This window comes from Pezoporus flaviventris, unplaced genomic scaffold (assembly GCF_033815535.1).
Source record: "Pezoporus flaviventris isolate CSIRO_AGI_PZ_B2104156 unplaced genomic scaffold, CSIRO_AGI_Pfla_v1 ptg000016l, whole genome shotgun sequence".
Lineage (NCBI taxonomy): Eukaryota > Metazoa > Chordata > Aves > Psittaciformes > Psittacidae > Pezoporus > Pezoporus flaviventris.
Window position 1 is genome coordinate 12,405,773 of NW_026892564.1, and position 25,077 is coordinate 12,430,849.

The following is a 25,077-nucleotide window of genomic DNA, read 5'->3' on the forward strand; positions in this document are numbered from 1 at the left end:
CAAAAGTTCTACCAAACTGCCTTCTAAAAAGAGTTGAATTAATAATTCTAGCATTACAATTTGTAATTCTAGTTAAAGAGCTCACACAGGTGAAATCTGAGATACCTTCTACCATCAAAATATCATTGTTATAAAAGCCAACAGAACCTAATAAACGCTCCACAGAAAGTCCTGTTTTCCAAATCAGTTTTTAAAAAACACTCTGATTCTGAGATACTTTAATTCATGTCAAACACTATTTTGAGTATTTAACAGCTATGCAATGCAGTACTTAAACAAATAGCTTGATAAAAGCAAACATGTTGCTGAAAGCAAAGCCAAGAAAGTTTGCTAGCTTTTGATCTCCATGACTTAAAAGTGAACTTAAGAAACACGGTATTGATTTCCTAACATTTACAAACACCACATTTGCTGGCTAGCAGCCCTAGATTGTGGTCCACTGATTTAAATTTCTTGGCCTAAATATCAGTGCTAGAGAACCTTTCACTTTCTAGTTTGAGATTACAACTTCAGAGTTAGAGTTGCCACCTCTCACCAAGGCCAAGCACAGTGCTGGGGGGAGAAGGAAAAAGAAGGAAAAAATGACTTATTTAGCACAATTGGAATTAAACTCAGGGAAACAAAAATTGTCCACATTATCCAAAACAGAAAAGGCAGCTTTCCAAGTGAATGTGAGATCAGTATCACACGAACAATTGCACAAGTAATAGAAAGAAAACAAATATGGGAAGAGAAGCTTGGAATAAAAAGGTTACTATTAAAAAAAAAAAAAAGTGTAAACTGGAAAAAGGGAAAAAAGATTCAGCAAACATTTAAAAAACACATAAGCCTTTGAACAGCCATTTTGAATCATGTTATTACAACAGGGCCTGAGCAATGCCATTTTATTATGGAATCTATTAGAAAGTAAATTGTGTGGCAAGAGAAAAACAGGAAATTAATGGAACCTGCTTGAATATAACGTATCTTTAGGAAAAAGGCAGGAGGACAGATCCCAGCCAAAAGACCAAAATAATCTGAGTTTAACTTCTCAGAAGGATCCAAGTATAGCACCACAATGACCACTTTACCAATTATGATACTAGGGAGAGAAAACCCTCTGTAACCTGGCATGATAGAGCAGGGAGGAGCGCTCTAACCTCATGAAGCTCACTAAGATTTCCGAAGTGATAAATTGCAAGAAGATGTCAGCCACTTCCCAGTTTTTCTTCCTGGCAGTTACACAGTGGTGCTGTGGGCTCTGCTGGGCTCACCTTCCCTTTGGTCTTCTGGCCAAAGCACAAAGAAAAAGGCACTGCAGCACATCAGTACCATTTACACTGTTTCATTCTGGTAGTGCCTTACCTGATAGCTTTGTGTAAAAAGATCTTAGGGTTTCAGGGCTCTTTTTCTTCCTCTTTTCTCCTTCAATTAGCCCCAAACAATTACTGTATTTTCACTGCCACTGAAAAGTGTTACAGCTCCCTCTTAAAACTAGACTCTTACCTTCAAAGAACTGCTGCAAGGCCTCATTTTCCCCCACCACATCCATAAAAAGCCAGTAGAAGTGTTTTGCTTTTCTGCTGCTTGAAGAGTTTCACTGAGGAAAATGCACTGTCTCTCTTCCAAGCGGTTATGAACAAGCTAAGGAACACATCGTGGTTTTGTCTGAGGTTTCAATGACTTTGTCCCAGCAGATTCCACTCCTTGAGCCAGGGCTATACTTAAACTCTCCTGTATGTGAAGGAGAATCTGACAAGGCTCCTGAGGCAAGATGAAGGTGATGTACGTTCTTCGTTCAGTATGTCTAACGTTCTTGATTTAAGACCTTTGGTCCCAGTACTAACTATAGTTACACATGCGCAAAATATACAGCAATAAAAGTTACTTGTCTCTGTACTTTCACACAGGTGATGTAATTAATGTTACTGATGAAAGCAACAGCAATCAAAACTGCACGAGCAAAGCCAGCATCAGTTTCACGTGTACTATATCCCATTTAAGCAGGTGAGCATCAAACTATCCAACTGCCCTAAAAAAATTTGTTTCTCACGGTAGTTTGATTACAGGGAAGCAGAATTTCTACATCATTATTATTAACAAAACTAAGTTACAGATTAACCTGTTTGTCTAAGGTAACACTGAAAAACATACGGAAAAGCTGAAATTTTAACAAAGGTCTTTTGCAGTAAGTAGCAAACCCCATTTCACTTCTGTTAAATTGATCTTCGTACACTGAAAATTGCCTGTTCTGTCACCCCTAAGTAAACAGGAGGAAAATATTTAGACATTTTGAGTGGACATCTTTAAAGAGAGGCATTTGACTATGAACAAAACCTTCACTGAAGTCAAGAAGTCTCAAATCATAGTTCTAACCAACCTGCCACAAGGGGACTTCCAACAAAGCCATTTCTGAAGCCATTTCTAAAGTAATTTTCTGAAGCAGTTATAGTCCCAGACAAGTAACAGCTATGCATTTTTTCCAAGCCCCAGGCACTCACAGTGACAGAGGTTCTCATGATAGGCAGCTTTATATTAAAAATATACAAAGTAATTTCGGGGAAGGACTTAAGACAGTCATTACCACTGAGATACATTGGGTATATCTTTGTAGTACAAGAAAATCACCTCAGCATAATAAACTTCAGATACCATTTATGTCTTGACACTATCATGTCTAGAAAGGATCCTTCTCTGCTTGAATGAACAACGCTTGTAATGTATTATTAAGAAGAACAATAGCTACCAGCTAGCATTTACCTGCAGTTAAGCTAATCTTGGAAACAGTTCAATCTTATTACATAAATAGATTAACAATCATTTAGAAAGCATTTGAGCCTAATGCAAGACATAATACCAACAAATACATTTGTTTTTTAAGTCTGCAAAACCAGGCATTACTGAAAGAATAAACCACACTTTCACAGTTTAAGGTAGGTTTCTACAACAGGAAGTAGCACCCAGTGATAGGAAATTGATAGAAGTATTTCAGGAGTACTGAAGTAGCCCAGGCTGGACATACTCCTTTATTAGTAAAATACTTCAGTTCAGTTGTTTGCAAAATGTTTTCAGGCACATACACATACAAGCAACACAAGGATGGTATTAAATCTCACTGCTCATTCTGTGTACTTCTGTCAAACAGAGAACACACCAGTAAGACAGCGATGAGTAGTGTTGGTTTTGTTCAGCATCAAACAAAAAAATCTGCATCAAGATGCTTCTTGTTAGAAGAACCAGCTACATAAACTTGCCTTTATTTCTCCTGTTTGTCAGGTTACCTGCCAATACTTTAATCTTACCTGTAATTGATAAATGTCATGATCAAGACCTTGTTTTTTTTTCCCAAAAGGGCTTTTACACAGCATAACTAGCCCATGCCCACAACCACCTTTTTTGTAATAGGGTCAACTGTTTGCTTTCAGCTTAGAAAATGCCGAGGGAAAATGGACCCCTTGAACATCAGGCGCCAAAGTAGCACTTCAGCAGAAAAAGCATCTTCCTTAAGAAGATATGATCGCTTTTTTATTCTCTTCATAGCAAAGTGTGTGTGTTTGTGAAGCAACTGGTAACATTCTATGGAAATCATCATCAACATGTTAAAGAAATCACATAATTGATCTTTTCCAGTGTCAAGAACAGCTGTGGGATTTGACATATAAACCACTGGCAACTGAATAGCCAAATAAAGCAGGAGGGATAAAAAAAAACAAACCAAAACAAAAAGTAATTTAAAGGAATGAAAAAACTCCAATGAAAGAAAGTTAGAGGTGACGAGACAGTTTTCAGAAGTCAGAGCAGGACAAGACAGATATCTAAACAAAGAATGAGCAAGGTAATTTTATTGTTTCTTAATGTTTGAAAAGCACACTACTTCAGAAAGAAGATACCCAATTTATTGTGCTGTTGAGTCTTCACTATGTCTGTTTCTTTTTTTTACGCTGTTTTAAAATTGAAATTCACAGGAGGTGATCCTGCCTCTCTGCTCTGCTCTCATGAGAGCCCACTTAGTCAACAGTTCTGGTGCCCTCAGCATAAGGACATGGAGCTGTTGGAGCAAGTCCAGAGGGCCACAGGGATAAGGGAGCTCAAGCACCTCCCATATAAAGACAAAAAATTGGGTCTGTTCAGCCTGGATGGTAACCTCATAGCAGCCTTTCAATATCTGATATCCAATACAAGGATATCAGAGAGACTCTTCATCAGGGACTGTAGTGATAGAAGGGGTAATGGGTTTAAACTTAAATGGGGGAAGCTTAGGTTAGGTTAGGCTAGATACAAGTAAGAAGTTCTTTACTGTGAGGGTGGTGAGGCACTGGAACAGGTTGCCCAAAGAAGTGGTGAATGCTCCATCCCTGGCAGTGTTCAAGGCCAGGTTGGACAGAGCCTTGGGTGACATGGTCTAGTGTGAGATGTCCCTGCCCATGGGAGGGGGGGTTGGAACTAGATGATCTTAAGGTCCTCTCCATCCCTAACCATTCTATGATTCTATGAAAAATACAGGAAAACAGCACTTCAAAGAATTCCAGATTCTCCTAATTGTCTGTTAACTGTACTGACATACAAGCATAGAGAGACATACATGTATTTAAACATTACAGTAAACAAAATGTCAGGTATTTATTCCTTCTTCACAAAATCATCTCAGTTTCACACTTTGGAATGACATATGAGGGAGGTTCCCATCATTCTGCATCACAAAGAACAGAAGACATACACTGCTTCAGACTAACACTTTAATCAGAAGTTCTGTTTTTAAATGTAAATTACAATCACTAATACACCTGCAAGTGCTTACCACATTTGTTCAACTAAGTATTATATGTATGCATATACAGCATAAGTCAGTTTAAAACAATCAAAGTACTTCTTAGTGCCATCTGCAAAAGGATAAAGATCTTGGACCCACTTTGTGGAAATAAATATCAAGTGACAAAAAGAAAGATTCAGCAATTTTAGTTATATATATTCAATGAAGTTCATGCATGCGCAAGAGTAAAAAGATTTAGAGCTCTTCCTTGTAATAGCCAAGTTTTGCTAGTGACATCTCTCTTCTCAGCTGCATAACTTCCCAGAACATCTGATCCACTAAAAAAAGACAGAAATATCATTAAATATACTGAATTCATGTTTCATCTCAACTGACACATACAGCTGCCTTACTGTACATTAGTTTAGGGGAACTTCAGAAGCAGCAAACATCTAGTAAAAGCAGAACCAATACATGAGGGCTCTTTGTGCTTCATTCTGACAAAACTGGCTGAAGTGTTCACTTTAAAAATTCTAAATGATAGTCCTACAAGGAATTCCCCAAAATTTAGATTATTTCTTTTCAAACTGGGGAACAAAAATACATCAGTACTTTTTGTCAGCTGCAATTCACTGCAGTTTCTTATTTTAATTGCCCTGCCCCTGCTCATTTTCTGAAAAACTAAAAGACTACAGGAAGAAAAAGGTAGAACTCCTTGGAGAATAACTGTTTCATCACAAAATCTGTAATTTTATTATAATCTTTCCATTTGTAATCTTTCTTCCTCCCTCTTTTTTCTACCAGTAATCTGCCAGCAACAATAAACTGGGGAACAAACAGACTTTTTTTTAATTTCATCTGTTTTTTGCTAAACTTGATGAGCCTGGTACATACTGTAAGCTTCTAGACACCTCAGGAACACCAATCAATACTGTTGAGTATAGAATTATTGAAGACAAAAATAATTCCACACCATCAAGACCATGATGTAGAATGACTAAAGATTATTAACATGAGCAACACGTATACAAGGTCTTCGTTATTGTATTTCAAAATATGGATAGAAATACAAGTAATGCATTATGCTGACAACTATCCCGAGTACCTACATTCTTGTAAAAGTATTGCTGAAATACTTATATCAAGCTACAACTGCCAATTCTGTTTTTAATGGTAAAGGTGACAACTGAGCTGAAACACCAAACTCAGGGTTTTTCCCAGAAGTTCTGAAGAATAAATAATTATGATAATGCTGAAAATATTTCATTATTTAATGGAAAAATATTAGTTTTCTTTATCTCAATAGCAAAGTAAATTTTTAGTTGAAACTACAAAGGTCCTTTTGGTCAAAGTAAAAGCCTTTTTAACTATAAACTGAATTAAAGCTTAAATAACATTTTCAAGATCTTCTGCAATGCTAGTAATGTAGAAAAAGTTACCAACATCTGAAGGTTTTATTAGACATAATTTAGTGTATGAGACAGGTGAATTCCTGGTGGATTCCACAAATACTATTCCCTTTGACAAGGAAAGTTAGCAGCATTATTTTGTGCAAAGAACAGTCTATCTATCACCTCAGGAGTACTTCACATTAGAAACGGAAACAAAAGATCTGGGTGTAGTTAAAATAGTGAGCTCTTGAAATCAAGAAACATCAGAAGAGATGACTACAGATGAGGTAAACCAAAGGGGAGCTAATTCTAGCAAAATTCTGGATGAAGCAAATCAGCACAGACTCGACGGCTAAAGAATGAAAAGCCCAGACACGCATAATCATTAAAGTGTTGTTTTACTCTGCTTTCAAAAATGAAACTGAACTAAAAAAAAAGAAAAAAAAAATTAAATCCATTTTTAAAGTAACTATTGGCACAGGGCTAATGGCACTTTTTCCCCTATCTGTATTTAGCAAATTCGGGAGTCTTAAGAGGTATGGTCTGTTTCAAAAAAAAAAACAAACAAACAAACAAAACTGGACTGAAGGCTTTTGGGCAATATTCTTTCCCATGGACAGGAAATACAATTACATCAGTTACGTACAGTTTAAACAATGAAATCAACATAATTTTCTTTTACAGGAATAAACAGGTAAAATTGAATACAGACCAGTAACTACCTAAAGAGGCCTACAAGAAATCCAGAGGGACTTTTTACAAAGGTGCATAGTGATAGGACAAGGGGAATAGTTTTAAACTGAAAGTGGGGAGATTTGGATTAGACATTAGGAAGAAACTCTTTACAGCGAGTGGTAACCTGGAACAGGTTGCCATGAGAAGCTGTAGCTGCCCCATCCCTGGCAGTGTTCAAGGCCAGGTTGTACGAGGCTTCAAGCAATCTGGTCTAATGGAAAGTGCCCCTGCCCATGGCAGGGGGCTGGAACTAGCTGATCTTTAAAAGTCCCTTCCAAACCAAACCACTCCGTGATTCTGTGATATGGACATATGAAACTGAATAGCACAGCTAAGCAAGTTTCTGAATTACTGCGCAGGCAGAGTTTAAATAGGCAGTTGTTGGATATGCTACTTACAGAAACAATGCAACCTGGTAACAATGGTGGGGGTAAAAGAAACACAGCCTGAAGCAATGGCAGTAAAAATACCACATTTCCCTTTTGGGGTGGAGGATAATCAAGCTTTACATTTATAACCAGAGCCCTAATCAAGAGAGTTTGCCATGCCACAGCAATGACCAAGACCTCATTTCTCAGCTGCACTGAGACAACAGTTACTGTACGGTTTTCTGTTCATTTTTTACAACTGAGCCCAAAATATTGTCATCCTTGCCAGTCCTCCCTCATACTCTGACACAAAAAGCTGTCCAAATTCTCAATGCACGAAAAAACGATGCACCAAGCAGGAAGAAAAAAAGGCACAGACCAAACCAAAATGAAGTTTTTTTCAATTTAAAATATGTCCACATTCTGTGAGAGAAACTTGATTTTTGAATGCTGTGTGGCAAAATTGTAACTGCTCATTATTGAATTTTTTGTAGTATTTTCTACTGAATGTCATTAGATGGACTAAAAGTCACTACTTTTGATTTTGTTGTTGTTAAAAAAGTAACTTTATTGGAGTTTATTACCAAATTCTCAAAATTACAGCAGACTACTATAGATAGCTTTCCTGAAATGTCAGGTCACTAGTATTGTGCACAGACAGCAAGTTTTAAGCACATACACTACGTAAATTTCTATTTATATATGCACATGCACTACGTAAATTTCTATTTATATATGCCAAATACAACTTCATACTCACCATCTTGCTGCTTCAACAGCCCTTGCTGGATGTATCGAATGTATGTGAAGAAGTTACACACAGAAGTGATCTGAACCCATATAAAATAATGATGGTTAATACAATTTTCTATAATAGTATGGAAAAAATAACTAAATAACTGCTACTGAAAATGAAATCGCAGTAGATCTACTTACCCTGTAACGACAGAAAGGAGAAATGTAGTAATAACTGCTTGAATCTCCTAATTTGATTCGATGCTTACATGACTTACTTTGTCCACTGAGAGCACATTTTCTACAAAATACAAAGGTTGCATTATTTAATAAACCAATCTGACATCAATGTCTAAGCATCTGCATGTGTTTAAGGAGTTAATGTAATTGTTTCATATTGGAGCGGGTCCTCAAGTCTCTGCCTTCATTTTACAAGCTGCAATTATTACATTATATTGTCAATTATTTTAGCTCCACAAGCAGTGATTTTGTTTCAACAAAGGTGCACCATGATGCATTCTGATTTTGAGAACTTTCTTCGGCTCTGGTCATATACTTCACTAATTCAGGTTGGCTTGGAATACTGGGATTTCTTTCATTAACTCTTCATATATGAAACAAACACTGTTTACATTACCAGTTGATGCCAACATTTACACAGTCTTTTAAAAACATCTGCTTGGTGTTGCAGTTCATCATAAAATATCAGCCTTACAGAATAGCAGCCAATTCCCTGAAGCCTCCAGCCTGCCACAGATGTGTTCTAAGACCATCCCCACTTTTATGCCCAAATTGAACTCATATTTTATATTTAGAATATAAAATCATTTGGGACAAAGGAAAACAGGCTGCCTGGCAATAATTCTTTTCACTGCCGTTACAAAAGTGATGGTAAAAAAAACAAATTTACTTCTGCTGGTGTATTGCAAGTATGTCATATTCAGGAACAAGGAAAGGTAAGCCTTCACCATGAATTCTTCTCAAAAAAAGAAACAAAACAAACAAAAAACACAGGAAAAAGCAAAGAAAATTTCCTCTAACATTTTTACAAAAGATTTGAATCTCCTGAAGAAACTGCTATTAAGACAATCTTAATAAATACAAATAAACCAGGAATTTTATTTACTTGGAATATCTATCTTGCAGCATCTCAGATGAACAGGGTTGTCATGGCATCCACTGTTCCACTGATTTTAAAAGCTGCTGGCTCTTCTCCCTTCCATTTCTACCTCATGAAATTAGGAAGCCTAAGAACAAGCAGCCTTTCAAAAGTGAAACAAAAATTACTAAGCTTCTGTGGTTCTAAACAGTGGCTCAGAAGCCCTTTTAAATAGCCAGCAGCTGGTCCACACAACCACATGAGACAGGAGAAAATTGAAGAGTCTATATGACTTTCCATAGCAATTTATGAGGACTGACAGCAGTCCATTGATCCAAAAAATCCTATAGTAGCTGAAGCAAGCTGATCACAGTTTCAGTCAAGCTTTTGTGAGAAGACAGACAGACTTTCAATGCGAGGAAAATAAAGCCTTTTTTTTCCTTCTGGCTACAGAATTACCTTCTATATGTTATCTTCCATCACACCGGGTTAAATGCTGGCATGTCAGCTACTACTAATGACTCTGTTCTGCGCTGTACGGCACACATGCAGCTTAGAGCTTTGTTCCCCATGGGGACAATTATTTGAATCCTGTGGGGAAACCCAGCTGTCTTTTGTTAAGGCAGCACTTACTACACACCATCACAGGCACCATTCAGTAACTTCTATATATAAAAAACCTTTCTTCATTATTATCACAGTTCTCCATCCTCGGCTATTTTGCCGTGGGTTATTACCTGCTGTTTTACGCATCTGTTCCCCCATCTCCCAGGCTTTACTGTACAGTAAAATAAATTCCTTTAAAAACATTACTCTAGTTTTTGTTATTATTTGAAGTTTGTGTATATTATGTTACCTATTTCAGTAAGTGTTTTCAAAATAGTGCTTTGCAGTGTATAAAAATAAAGAATGATAAACTGCCTCTCTGATTCAGAGAAAACTGGAATGCCTGTTTTCCCTTCAGTGCCAGTAATCATCTATAAGGCAAAGCACATTTGTTGTCAAATTATACTTAAATATTGTATATTCCTTACCTATTACTTATCTATAAGCAACACCACAAGTTTTTGTTGCTACATAACAATGGGAAAAGGCAGAAACGAGTACACCTGGCTTTCAATACACCTAAAGTAACTAAGCTACAATTTGTGTATTGTCATCTCAAAATGTTAATCTATACCTAGCCAACTATTTAAGTATTACATAAGTTCTAATTAAAAAATTATCTGACACTGGAGAAAGCAGATTTAAAATCTCATGAGACTTCTGAATGATGCAATTGAATCTCCTGGTTTTGAGTAAGTATTTCATCATGTCAAGATGTAGGGAAGCTGCTTGAACCACAATGATTTAAAATCAATTTGCCAATTGCTCATTAATGACACATGACTTGTTTCAGTAGCTTCTGGCTGTCCAGATTCTTTACTACATTCATGGAACACAGCTCAGAGTGATATATCTTGGACTTGAAATCACCGCCCCTTGTGTAGCCCCATTGTTGGTGGCGGGATCTTACAATGAGGAGTTGTTACAGCTCAAAGAGCACATTTTCAGGTGACAAGAGTAAGCTCAATATATGAATGCCTGAATTTTGCAAGCTAGAAAGGATCAAAGATTAAGTCATAACACACAATTTTGTTTTTATACAGATTCATTAATGAAAGAATAAAAAATTCTGAAATCTGATTAAATGTATTTTATCTTCCACCCAGAACCAGAGGAAAAAGAAACAGGAACTAAAAGCCAACAGCAAAGAGGAAAGAAAAAAAAAATCTTAAAGAGACAGATGAAAACATTTTGATGTAAGTTTTCCATCAGAAAACTGAGCTCTGTCAAAACACATATTACAGAAAGAACTGTCAACTCGTCTAAAAGATCTCAATCAGAAAAATCAAGGCTTTCTCAAGATTTGGAAGGCTCCAGGTTAACACTGACCTTGCTTGCTTAACCTGACACATCCCTTCCTTCTCCTCCACACCCACCAAAGCCCTAGTGCCTTGGGCATGGCCCTTCCACCTCACTCACTTTAATGTCTGTATCAGCACCTGACAACAAATCTTGCTTCACATTATTCCAGGAACATTCCAAAACTTCTAAAATTACCTTCCTGTCATTCAAGCATAGCTCCTGCTTTAGGTTCAAACTCAGGTTCACTCCCACCTTCATTACATTCCTCCTACTCAAATTCAGAGGATTTACTTTCTTTATCGCCTCTCAAATCCTATAGCTACCTTTGTCCATGTGCTACGTAGGTCCCAAATTTCTTATGCCACAAACACTGCAGATGTCCAGTATGCAGCCTATGCTACTTTGATACCTATTTCTTTCATAACTTTTTCCAGGTAATAACCCCTAGTTCAAATACATCTGTTTTAAGTATCAGGATGGTCTTCTCCAAGGAAGCAAATGTTACTTTTGTGGTCAATGCTTAAAGTTAAATAAACAGCTCTCCCCAAAAGGGGATTTGTCTTAAAGGTTTGTTCTACATTAGTCTTTTTTAAAGTTTAATGTATTAATTGCTTACTTTCCTCATAAAATTTTATAACAGCAATAATGAAGTCTTAGATGTTTAGGAAATAAAGTTTAAGTTACACAAACTGGACTGAGGTGATCAGTAGGTAGCAGCTTTCTCAAATGAGTCAAGATTCACGCTCTGTTAGCTTAACATACTTTGGTCCGCCACATTCAACTGCAGAAGCTTTCACAAATCGAACAGGTTGCAAGCCAACAGGTTCAATGCTCAGAGTGTTGTTTTCAACAGCTTCCAGAACAGCTGAAGCCAACTGCAAGAGAAATTTAGAAAGCAGTTAAAAACAGCTCTGTGTTATCCATTGCCTCAAAGCAGTGACATATTTCTTCTTCTGTAAAGTAAGGAACACTGAAAAAACTCAACTCAAACACAAATTCAATTACAAATGAGATTCTGCTTTCATCATAAAAAAGAGGACCCATTTCCAGACCTCTGAAATGCTGCCCTCCAAATAACCCTGCCCTCCCTGAGGCAAGATAACTGGCTTTACATCCAGAAATCTAGTCAAGCATGTTTAAAATGCTGTCTTTTCAGTTATCCCTCATAAGACCAATAGCACATACATTTGTACATGTGACACTCTTATCAGGACTGGACATGGCATAAACTTTATTTTTAAGAACTGCTCTGATTTTATTGTGTTCTATGGAAACACAAAATGATGCAACATGCCTCCTTATCTTGCAAAAGCACAAGTAAACATGCTTTTCAGCAACAGACAGCTTTAGAAATATGTTCAAACAAGTAAAACAGAACAATATACAGAAAAGACAACATCATATATATAAAAGCCAGTTGCAACTTTCAAACCCTAGCCTAGTTTAAAAATCATCTTCATCAAAGTACCACTTTATTCAGGCTTTTTATGTTAATTCTTTATAGATACACAATCACAAGACACTAGAAATACACTCATTTTGCTTGTTTGAACTAAACACTTGCCCAGGACTACTGTTTAAGTATGGACAAGTAATAGCTATTACCTGATTTAAAAGAAGGTGTAAGTTGTGTTATTAGTGAAATAGTTCTGTGCCAAGGTTCCTTCCTACTGAGTAAAGATATTTTTCTATTATACTTGGAATATTTTGAAAACCGAATGTTACATTATAGTAATTCATATGAAATATTCTTTCTCTGCCATCTCCCAAAAACAAAACACCACTCACATACACAAGAGTCTACTGAGAATTAATGTAACACTGCAGCCATTCAGAGAACTGCATTTCCAACTATTCAGAAACAATACTTGTGCAGTTTATTGTTTGGTTTAACTACACATTAGTTTATCAATATTCAAATAAAACAAAAGTTGGTTACTATGTGCAATATCTAGAAATAATAACTGATTTAACTGACCAAAGTGCTGGAAGCTTCATTTTTTCCTTGTAAGAAAATACAAATCCACAGTAATTTTATCATCACTGAAGAAGGAAAAAACAAAATGAAGTTGCTGGGAAAGACAACAGGATGGCCTACTTACATATACTGCAGCAGCAATTTAATTCCCATAGTAACCAAGTAAACTTTTTAGTGAGAGGTTCACAAGATACTGTATACCAACCATAATGAACCGGTCTACAATTAACTAAGAGATCATGAATGCTTATGGCCAGCAAGTAACAACAGATGAAAAGCATAAGAAAAGAACATTAACACCACATGAAAACAACAGATAAGCATTATGAAGAAAATACAGCTTTTCCCATGTGAGGTGTGGGCTTTAAAACCGGTTCTTATTTTAATAAAGATCTAAGAACATGATCCTTTTGCCTTAGAAACTGATATCACAGCTACAGCCTGTAAATGCTGCTTAAGAACAAAAACTAAGAAAAGCAGTTGGAGCTGGAAATGGTCCCAAATTATTACCAGGATAGCTAAAACACCTGTCCTTCCTCTTTATGGGAGACTGTATAGGAATAACACGAGCTAAAAAAAAAACCAAACACAAAAAACAAATGCCAAACCCAAACCTCATTTTTTGTTTCATCTAAAACCACATTCCTTAACCGTCCCCTGTAGAACCATATAAAATTCCAAAGTCTAATTCTTGTAACTCAAGCCTCCCTTCAAGAAAACAAAGCAAAAGCCAAGAAAAGACTGTGCTTGCAGCTTGCTCTGATTGATACGAGAGAAAACTGGGTCCACAAAATTCAATATATTGGTCTCTACTGCCCCCTATATAAACAAGAAACAGTGACAGGATACTATTTCTACAAAACAGTATCTTCAAATATCAGGAAAAATACCACCATCCATTTCTACAAACATCTGATTCTGCTGGAAAGGAGCAACATGTGAAAGAGTAGACCTAAAAAGGCAATATCTGCAATAGCATCTGTGAAGCAAAAAAAGGATCAGTACAATACTCCAGACTAAACTTCACTGTAATCTGTCACACTCTAGTGAAACAAAAATGGTTAAACTTCAGATGAAAACATTTTTAATAGCCTATTGGCTTCATGAAACATATTTAAGGGAAAAGCATCGGTGACCACATTTAGACTGTTTCCATTACCTCACTTTTTGAGAAGGTTAAACATGGAAAAATATCTTCCCGATAAATTTTGTCCAAGAAAGGACATGTTCTGTCCATAGTAGGCTCATCCTTCCAAGATCTGAATTCATTGTACAAAGACAGGTCAGCCTAGAATACACACAAAAATTCATGTTAGTACTGCAATTATCACACTACTACAATATTTGCAAATAGCCACAGGGAAATAATAAGCATTAGAACTAAATGCTTTCCATTGCACTGTAAAGGGATACTATCATGCCCTAGCTACGAACACTTTCTTAAATCCACCTTCCTAAGACTGTAAATATAAGCAAATCAAAACATACAATTTTCAAGACACAGAGGTAATCCATTCACTGCTCACCACTAAACCAGGGACAAGCTCATTACCTCTTCCCCATTCAGTAAGCTTCCAGGGTAGCTTTGAAAAACATAATTGATGGTTCAACAGAAAAAAAGAAAATTATTCTTCACTACAGTATTTTAGTCCCATCTCCATTTCTGTGAATTACAGAAAAGCATAGGAATCTTAAGAAAACAACTGCAATCCTAGAAGTTTTATCCATTCACCCTTCACCTGAATATAACACACCGCTATCTGAATGCCTTCAGAAAGTAGATACTTAACACACTAAATATACTAACACAGGAAAACAGGAAGTCAATATACAAATCAATTAAAACTATTAAAACTTCATTTTTCATCTTTATGCCCAAACTCTCTCTATGCCATGCTACAGCAGGACAGCAAGAATATTCAGCGGGCATGATTTATGAGCCTGCTCCCCCATAGCTCCTCTAGTCAATAGAGAAATACTCAACCCATTAAATCATGCTATAAGCAAGCAAGCATGCTCTGTGTTAGGAAGAAATGGGTTTATCTGCATTGAAAACACCTTGGGTATTTATCTCCATGTTGAGACTGATTTAGCAGTGGGAATGCACCTATTCAGTCTGAGGCTCAGAGAACAGCACTAGGTCCCTATGAAAATCCACGTCTGCATTAACGGAACAGCTTGTCACATGGGCTGGCCACCCACTAACTGCAGCACAGTGAGGTATTCCCAGTGTACATCATCTGGTTTAGGGTTACCTGAGAAGGGAGGATCCTGTTCACAGCCACCAACACTGCTCCAAGACACGAGCCAAGCAGAGTGGGGATGAGTGCTTACTTACAATACTTACTCCTAATCCAATGAAAAAGACTAATGCCAGTCCCCAATGGGATATACAACACCATCCTCAGATTGGTTTTAACATTCTGCTGACACAGACTTCAGCACCTTTCCCCTCCAACTGGTTGTTAAATCCCTTTCTTGTACTATAGCAGACCTATACTCCTAAAACCCAAACCTAAAGCTATAGGGAGCAATGTATGCTGCAGGCCCAAAGATAAGTCAGGATCTGATTTAAAAATTTTGTAATATTAAAAACAAATAACGTAGGTGACATAATGAAAGAGGAAAAAACATACAGTAAAAAATAAAATCTTTTTTTAACCCTATTAAAAAGATCATTACAGTTCTTTGCACCAAACTCTTTCAGTCTTTTGCTCTTTCCCCATGCATTACCTCTCCTCTGAGCTCCCAGCTTGTCATTCTTTTACATATACATTTGGGGGAGTTCATTTGTCATTTTTGTGGGTTTTTTCCTTCGAAAAGAACCTATAAAAATTAAGACTGGCAAATTTGCTTTCCATTAGAGCTACTTGCCTTACGCTCAGGTACAATCAGGAACAACCATCTTAATTAAGATAGTCCATAAATGCTCTGGTTGCTAAGCCACCAACCTCATTCTACAAATGAAATTCAATAGGTGTAACTTGCTCCCTAAAGGAACATTTCCCATACCTTAAATCCCATCTCGGGTCCAGCTTTAAAATAAATACAGTCAAGAGGTATCAGCAGGAAAAATAAGAAGGCATTTTGATTTGTACTATAGTATTCTAAAAATTAATGTGCATTTCTTATTAACGTGGCTATGCTCAGTGGATATAGGCTGATGCTCTTCCTTTCCAAACTACACTGGATGCCACATGTCTCCTCACTGCCTTTACTTGCTCTTTCATTAGATCAAAGTTTTGATTACCTGCAATTGATTAGACAGCCAATGGAAATAATAATTTTAGTGAAATGTTTAATGCTTTAATTTTTTTTTTAGATACAACATCAGAAAAATGCTTCAACTCTTTGAACAACACTGATGCATCTATCAGCATTTACACTGAGTGGATGCTACCTGCCTGCCTAAGATCCAGGCAGCTATTCAGCTTGCCTAAATCCTGATAGTATCTGAATTAATTAGACATGTATACTTATCCTAGAGGCTACTCCCACTTGCTAGGAAGCCTTCCTCTGGGATGCTGGCATGTTTCTGGCTCCACTGCAGTTTAGGGTAGACAGCCAGCCACTGCCTACATTCCACAAAGAAACCTGACAGCTGACACGTATTTACTTGCAGCTCCATCCAACATGTTGAAATGCAAAGCTCGGAGTGGTAGATTCTCCATAAGCATCCAAAGTTATATTCCCCCTACTACCAGGCCATTACATACCCCTGAGCAAGGGTACTCTTAGTTCCTCTTTTGAAGAAAAACATGCAAAGGGTAACCTAACTCAGTGGCAAGAACATTTAGCAAGAAGAAGGCAGAACTAGGGTTTCAGACCCAGCTCCCAGAAATGCAAAAACATTTACCTTAGGCCAACAATAAACAAAAGCAGTAAACAAAACCACAAACCACTGGATAATGGTAGCAGTAGAGAAGGCATATCTTTCTGCTTAGAACGATGTCCTAATCACCGTGCAGTCTTGTTTTTTCACCCCATGTTGGACTCCTATCAAACACTGCTCAGAGGACAGATAGACAGAATCACACCACAGTGAGTGGAAAATCCATGTGTTTCTTACTAATTCCCTAGGCTGTCACTGGAAGAAGGTCACCTGTTTTGAGCATCCTCGATCAAACTTTAAGTGTCTCCTTATGCAACTAACAAAAAGGAGACTGAACTAAAGAAAAATGTCAGGCAGACTGGACCTTCTGCAGCACAGCCTTCACATTCACCACTTTCTCTCCACAAGAAAATGAAGCAAAACAGATTTCCCCCCCTCTCTCACTCCTGCCCAACAATAAAAAATTTCACTGAGTCACAACCTCAGTGTGATGTTTGCAAAGTAACTGGATTCCATTCCATCTCTCTTCTTTTCTGAAGTGCAACAAGGATTCAATTTTAATAAGGAAAACCTCCTGGACACCACCGAAAGTGGGCAGGCAGGATGTAAAGCTTCTCTTTTTTTTGGAAGCCCAAGTATGAAACAAACTGGAAAATGCCTTTATCTTCTAGATTTGTAGTAAAAAGATGTACAGCATAAATGATGAGTCGCAAACTGAAGTATAAAAATGGCCACTGTGAATCACATTAAAGACCCAGTTACCCTGTTACCCCTCTGACAATGGCCTGCTATCACAGCACTGGCTGCACAGCAACACGAGGGGAAAGACAGTGATGTGTCTTCATTTCACAGCCTCCCAACTTGTAGCCATTTGTAGTTAAAGAAGCTTCCTAAGCCAAATGCCATACCTACCTTCTACATAACTTGACAAGTTTTTCTTTTGTCACTTTGCATGGCTACATTTTGAACACATTTATATTTTTAGTCATGCTACCTAGTGACAATGAGTTGTAAAGTTTTATTCATTATGTACTGACTGAAAATGATTTTCCTTCTAGCTTCCAGAGTTTTTTTATTACAGGAAAACATTCATATTTGTTTGCCATTAATCTTCCCTGTGTCACCTGTGATTGCACAGATTTTTCTTCTACCTCAGGCCTCTCTCTCTACACAGAAGGTTTGACCATCTATGTCACACTTCCTCATATTTTCATTATGTCTTTTCTGAGACGAAGACATCAAAGCTACTGACATAGACACACATATTTACTATACATTTATACAGGAGTATGCTTTTTCTATCTATTCCTTTCCTAACAACTCCTAAAGCTCTGTGGGTCTTTAACCATTACTGAGTTTTGGGGTTTAAAGAGTGTTCACAAGGACACTACTTTTAATTCCCACCCCCCCTGCACAATACAGCTATTTCTAAGTCCACAACTGCTGTGTGGAGAGTTGAGGGGGTTTTCCCAGATGTCTAATTTCTCATTTAGCATTTGAATTTCATCTTGCTATTATATTAATCACTCAGTACCATAAGAGCCTACTGAACTCTTTGGTCACTTTTTGCTAATACCATTCCAAGGACTTGAGCACTAACCTGTCACCTCATTATTTCCCCATTTTCAGTTACAGTAGATTAAAAAAAAGTCACAGACCACTCTGCAACTCCAGTGGTAACTCTCCTGTTTCCTAACAAACCCTTGACTCTCATCTTTTCCCAGGCCTCTTTCACCCATTATCGATCTATAAAATTACTCTTCCTCTTTTCTATGGCAGTTTATGAAATGTTTGTGAAAGTTCATGAACTTTCAGTCGTGGGCTTTGTAAAAAGCCACCAGGACTTATCATTCAGTTATATTTGTGTGTTAGGTTTTCTTAAAAATCCCATCTTTAAATTATTCATTTCAATATTTCAAATATTATCCCAGCTTCCCTTAATGATATAAAGCTTGGAAAAATCACCACCTATTGGCATGTATGACAAATTTTCTTTCATTAATGAAATAATTTCTAATATAGTATTACATGAAGATTTAATATATACTATATTTACTGTAAATAAAACAAAACAATAAGTCAGCTTATCAGCAAAAAGAGGACAATCCTTGTACTGTTACCTCCTTACAGTCTTTTACAATTGGCTGCATCACGGTAAGGTCCTGATGACTGCCACCCATAGCACTGCTTGTACTCTTGTTTCTTGCATGGCCTTTCTTAAAAGGAGCTTTTCCACTAGACTGAAACTCTTTAGTTGGAGATGTTGGTGAAGTAGACAGTACTAGTGTTTTCAGTGCTGCTACTTCGGCCTGGAGGACATCAATCTTGGGTGGGAGATAAAAATGAAGTCATTAACAAACAAAAATACTGTAGTAGGCTATGAATATGTTAAATTATTTAACATAATTTCCATTTATCTTTAGTTCAATTCAAGACTTTTATCTTGCAACAGTACTAAGAGGCAGATGCCTATGCAATTGTCTACAGCAGTAACACTGGCTTCCTATGCACTTTGCTAGCTACCTGATGCTGAAACACCAGTTATGTCTACAGGCTTTAGCTAAGAATATGTCAAGGCAACACAAAACATCTTTATGTTTTAACAATGTACACAGGTTATGGACTATTCACATCTTAATGATTCACACTTTAGATTTGTAACCATATGAAAAGACAAAGCAAGCTAGAAAAAACACTTACCTTTCCTTGTGCTTCTTTTAACTGTTTTTCTGCTGCAGCTTGTTTGACATTAGCTTCTTTAACCATTTTGTGTGCTTCCTATAAAAAATATTTAGCTAGTGTAAATGCTTTACACAAATCTACAAGATCCAGTAAAAAAAACAAACAAAAAAAACAAAAAAAACACAACCAAACCCAAAAAAAAACCCAAACCCAAACTAAGGACACACACTTTTGCTTCACAGAGACTACTTGTAAATAGTAAGTTGTGGAACAATCTTGATGATAATTACATACCAAAAAATACCTACAGGTATATCATTTTTATCATTTGGATTCATCACTGGCCCACAAAGTTTCTTCTCCTTGATCCTGAGCCCAGATTCAGAAATTCAGCAACTCCACCCATCCCCCTCCAGTAGGAACAATACCTGTCATGAATGCCAGGCTCCATTCATGTTTCAGTGGCTGACAAGTCAAGTACCTTGACCCCCAAGACTCAACCAATAGCAACAAAAGCAACATGGGCACAGTTGCACATTGAAAAGAACTTCTCCCTTCTTCTATCCAGAATAACCAGTTTTAATCAACTATGAATTTCTACATGAAGGAACCAGTCAAACAACTATGATGCCTGAATTCTTACCATCAATAAAACAGACAAAGCAACACCTTAAAAATAGTTTGTGGGTTAATAAACATTTCTTAAGTAGAACAGAAAATGCACTAAAGCCCAGTCCAAGAAACAAGGCTAAGCCAATCATGAAGCAAGCATAAAAGGACTGGGGATTTTTTAAACACCCTTTTACCTCATACCGCTAAAATTTTTGGCTGCATAAAGTATTTATTTAGGCTCTGATCCATCAGTTTGCGCCTGTGATCGAATTACTGCTCTTACTCAGTACTTAATGAAGGCAACAAAGACTGAAAGATCAGAACCATCAACTAAATTATTTGGGATAAGATCCTTCTCATATCTGTAAAGCGCCTAGCACATATCTGGACGCTATATAAATAAAAGTTCATACATCATCACACCAGAAGATTTGGCTCCCAGTGGCATACAACACAGCTGTATAATATGGGTTTGTAAAATTCTCTTAAGTAACAACAGACACATGCAGGAATGGGAACATACACATTTATACAAGGTGTACAAATACATTTAACACTGAGCATGCAGTTTCTGCATAGTGATGCACCTTGAAAAGCAAAGCATGTTACAGTGCTATTACAGTGTAATAATGAAATATATACATCCAGCTGTGCAAAACAAGTCTCAATCCTCCACTGAGATGCATTAATATAAACTGTAGCATATCCACTTATACGGTCATTGAAAGTAGTGGAATTCAGAGCAGAACGTGAATTCAAGAGCTATAGGTCCCAGTGCAAAAATCGAGAAGCCTTAACACTGTTGTCAGCGCCTCTTAGTGAAATCAAGCCACAAAAGAAAATTCAAGTGACATGCTCACAACAGTTCTAAATAATTAAAACTCAACACTGTATTTCAAACATAGCTTTCACAAATTGATACATTGTTCTAAGTTATGAAGTGTCATTAATATAAAACTTCACTGATATTTTTATGCCTCTACAGTTAAACTACCTGCCCAACATCTTCCTCTCCTCCCAACATACACAAGCATTTATGCTAAAAAGTATCTTTTCAGTCTCCCATTTATTTTCTACACACAGGAACTGCTTCATATTTTAAGTAACTCTGCCCTACCAGGATGATGAAATAAAATGCATTGCCAACCCACAGAGCAGTTTGTAATTTGGTTTTTGAGCGTCAGTACTTTCAAGGTTTTTAATAGCACTTTTATACCAATACAACATCATGTTTAAATACTGCTTTTAAAACATACTTCATGTTTTATCTTTATGCATATGCTGAAAATGGTAGGCTTATAAATCATGTTTGGATTATGAAATTTATTCTGACAGTTATAGGTATCACAATTTAGCCTCTAGGCATTTCTAAATATTCCTGTGATAAAATGAGAACTGATCCTGCTACAAGTGTAGATATAAGATGGGCTTTTTTGGTGTACTACAAGCTCACAATCTTTGCTGGCATTTCTCAAATGTAAAGGTCCCACTTAAGGTTCAGACTTCTCACTTGGTAACCAGATTTCACCCCAGTGCATTACTCAGTATCAATGCTTCTTATCAACTCTGTGGGAGTAGCATGCTGCCAGACCCAAAATTCAAAAGCTAAGCATGGTTATGTATACTTGGTACCTCCATTGATATGGAACTACGTTATTTTATTTAGTCACCATGGCAACCCCAAATTTAGCTCTTATCCAGATAGCCTTGTTGTCAGACAGAGAAGCTGTCTCAAAATAGTTATGCCAAAAAAACAAGCCTAAATAGTTTTAAGCTTTATATTTTCATTATTTTCTTAATTTTGCATCTAGGCAGATTGACAGGCTCAACAAGGTCTCTTGCATCTAAGTGGAAAGTCTATTGTTTGCTCTTAAGTCTCTGCTTCAACACACCCAGGTCTTCAGGACACAAATCCTTTTATGAGCTTATTGAAATAAAATTCAGCTTACAATATACTGATTCTACATAAAACAACTGTCTCGGCTTCCTTTAAGTATATCACATGGAAGACTCCAACAAACCTCAAACAGACTAGCTGTAAGTTCTTCCAATTCCTGTCCAAGTTGATCTCGCACTTTAGAAAGCCTTTCACATTCTTCATCTTTTAACTTCAGCTCCTATGGAAAATTGAAAGTTATTTATTCTGACTTAGAGTAATAATTTGGCCTTTTAAAGCTAATACCACAGAGAGGAGGGAGAAAACGGAAAAATAAGAACATAAAACCTTTGCTAAACAAAGCCTTTCAACATATTCATCTTAACACTAGAAGCAATTAAATTAATGCTGCACATAAATAGCTATTCCTGCTACATGGAAACATACCAGACCAATCTAAATTATCTCTAAGCTAGACAAAAGCATTTCCAAAATACTCTAAAGTAAAAAAAGCTTTTTTTCCTGGAAAAACAGAAGACTAAAGTAACTTAAATTATAGAACAAATTAATTACTGGGACAGACAGAATAACTGTTCTGTGTACCCACTCCTCAACAGACACTTAAAGAAAGTAATCCTTTAAAAAGTAAATAAATAAATAAATAAATAGAAAAGCTCTGTCTCAAGACAATACCCACTTCTAAAAGAATCTTAAAACACATTGTACTATATAGTCTCCTGTGTATCTGCCTGCAACCAATAAAATTTCAGTCATACTGTAATCATATCCTTGCTCTTATTTATGCAGATGTATAAATCAAAACAACAAAATTAAAAATGTTATTTGCCTATACCACTAAAATTTGAGTGAAGGCCTGACCAAACCACTTTTAAAGTAAGATTTTAACAAAGATTTGGCAGTATAAGGGTTACACAGACCCAATCTCATTTTCTACTGTCCCAAGCCTGAGGGGAAAGTGGGGTAACTTGCTGAGAAGTACAAAAGTTCAACAAGAAATTTTAAAGGTTTTCTCTCTCCTCCCCCAGCCATTAAGACCTGGAATATCTTGGAAGAAAGAGAAGGATGGAAAGAAAAAGGGAAAGAAAAGCAGCAGACAGCCAATTCTGACCTTGCAAGCATTTTTTTCTTTTTTTTTTTTGGCCATAACTCCCCTCCCATCCCTTCTGTTTCTTCCTCATCCTCTTTTCCCCTTGCCAAGCTAGCTATTACACTACCATTACTCCTGAAATGCAGGACCCAAGCCTGTCATTGACATGTTAAAGACGCCAAATACAGTCTAACAATGATTTGGTTTGAAAATCTCCAGAAACAAGTAAAGAAAACAGCTGCCTTCCGAAAACTCTGGGAGGCCAGCCACTACAGTGTCAAAAGGAAGCCCACATGGCAGCTTCCCTTCCTGGGAGATGGTCAGTTTTTCTCCCAAATTCCTCATGGTGAGTAATGTTGTACACAGCAATGCAGGAAACCACATCTTGCCTCGCAGCATGCTGGTATTTCTGCTGGTACTCAATTTCTGCAGTGAGACTGGCAATAGATTTCCTCACAGATGAAGGATTCTGTTTAACTTCAACTCCTAAATTTGTGTTTAAAGACTGCTCCAGACACATTTAGTATCAAAGGCATTATTTGTCCCTTCCTCTATCTGGTTTTAACTTTGGGCACTTTGATTTTTAGTCTAGTTTGCCTTTTTTTTCTTTCCATAGGCAAACTTTTAACTACTTTGAAAGTACCACTTCTTTTTTTCCAAAACCATTTTGTTTTTTTCAAACATGGTACTTCTCAAAGAGTACTCAACTCTTACTTATTAGCTACTGTTCTGCACACAGTGACCTACCTTAAAAAAGAATTAAGAGGCAGCAAAATAGCAGCAATGGAGGGAAGAGAAGAAAAAAAGGAATACAAAATGCCAAAGGAAAAAAAAATTGGAAAAAAGAAAAGGAAAAAAATAATAGGGAAACAAAATTTAATTAAGTAATACTGTGTTGGTTTAAAGTATTTCCCACATAAAGTATGTGGTTTAATAAGAACATAAAAGATCCTGATGCAAAATGTTTAAAGCTCAAGTTTCATGTGCTCCTATAAATGCAGAGAATACAGCCAATACATTTCCTTTGTTTTCCTTCACTTGTAAGAAAAATGCTACATACACACCAATACATCTTAAAAGGAGATTATACTACTATTCAGCTCAAGAGTTATCAACTTCACAACAAAGACAGAACTACCCCAGGTTCACTTTTGGGCAATCACTACCAATACAGTATTTTAAGTGAAACTGTTACAGTTTTGCCTTCAACTGGAAAGATTTGGGGAGCTCAAATTAAAATTTATGCAGACAAGTAAAGCTGCTTAATGAAAACAGGAGACACCACCAGTCAGTCTACTACACATAGCTGCTTAGCTAGATTTGTCAAAGCCTGGGCAAGTTTCCATGGCATGATTCAGGAGGAGCATACATAACATTTTGCCAAGCAAGTTTAATAGCTTGGGTTTTCTTGAGCAGGGCAGAAATAAAGAGTGCCCAAAGTAAAAAGCTTAGCAGTTATTATTAAAAACATTACTACTGCCTGTGTCTTAAAGGCATTACTGGAGACTTCCTAGCCATACAAAATACAGAGGCAGAAAAGACAACTGAATGTGCTAGACTCATCATCCATGCTGCAGTCCTTCCCATATTACTGTTCTGAAAAAGTAACTACATGAAGATGATTGGCACAACACACAGTTACCAAAACAGGTAATAAAAAAATTTAACTTGCATGAAAAAAAAAAAAATCCTATATCAAAGAGTCATATTATTATTGCTTATTTCACTTTGATCTTCACAGATTACAAAGTGGGTCTTTAGAAAGAACCAGTGAGAGAAAGAATGCAGATTACTGCTTCAAAACAATTTCTATTTGAAATTCTAGTAAGGAAATCAGCCTGAATGAAGATCAACAAATTAAGTAAGTCAGACCTAAATGCAGAAGACCATGGAAAGAACAAAGATTCTCAACAGATATGACCTACAATCAGAATTGTAGGACACTGCTAAATTCTGAAGTTGCTGATAAAGTTTGTATTTATATTAGAATGCATTTCTATTTAACTGGTCTTCACTCGGCACTC

General features: G+C 36.8%; 1 protein-coding gene across 4 annotated transcripts in view; it reads right to left on the bottom strand.

Annotated features, from left to right (window-relative positions):
- Nucleotides 1-4,701: 4,701 nt before the first annotated feature.
- LOC133269993 (rab-3A-interacting protein) overlaps nt 4,702-25,077 on the bottom strand; it is a 34,113-nt gene continuing 13,737 nt past the window's right edge. For 2 of the 4 annotated variants that reach the window (XM_061454814.1, XM_061454813.1), the window contains 8 exons: nt 22,091-22,186; nt 19,476-19,553; nt 18,896-19,099; nt 14,103-14,231; nt 11,728-11,840; nt 8,160-8,259; nt 7,984-8,053; nt 4,702-5,067 (listed from right to left, as the gene is read on the bottom strand). In XM_061454814.1, coding sequence (XP_061310798.1) covers nt 4,985-5,067; nt 7,984-8,053; nt 8,160-8,259; nt 11,728-11,840; nt 14,103-14,231; nt 18,896-19,099; nt 19,476-19,553; nt 22,091-22,186 — 873 coding nt within the window. In that variant the 3' untranslated portion in view covers nt 4,702-4,984. The remainder of the gene's footprint in view (nt 5,068-7,983; nt 8,054-8,159; nt 8,260-11,727; nt 11,841-14,102; nt 14,232-18,895; nt 19,100-19,475; nt 19,554-22,090; nt 22,187-25,077) is intronic. The other 2 variants (XM_061454816.1, XM_061454815.1) reach the window with 2 other exon arrangements.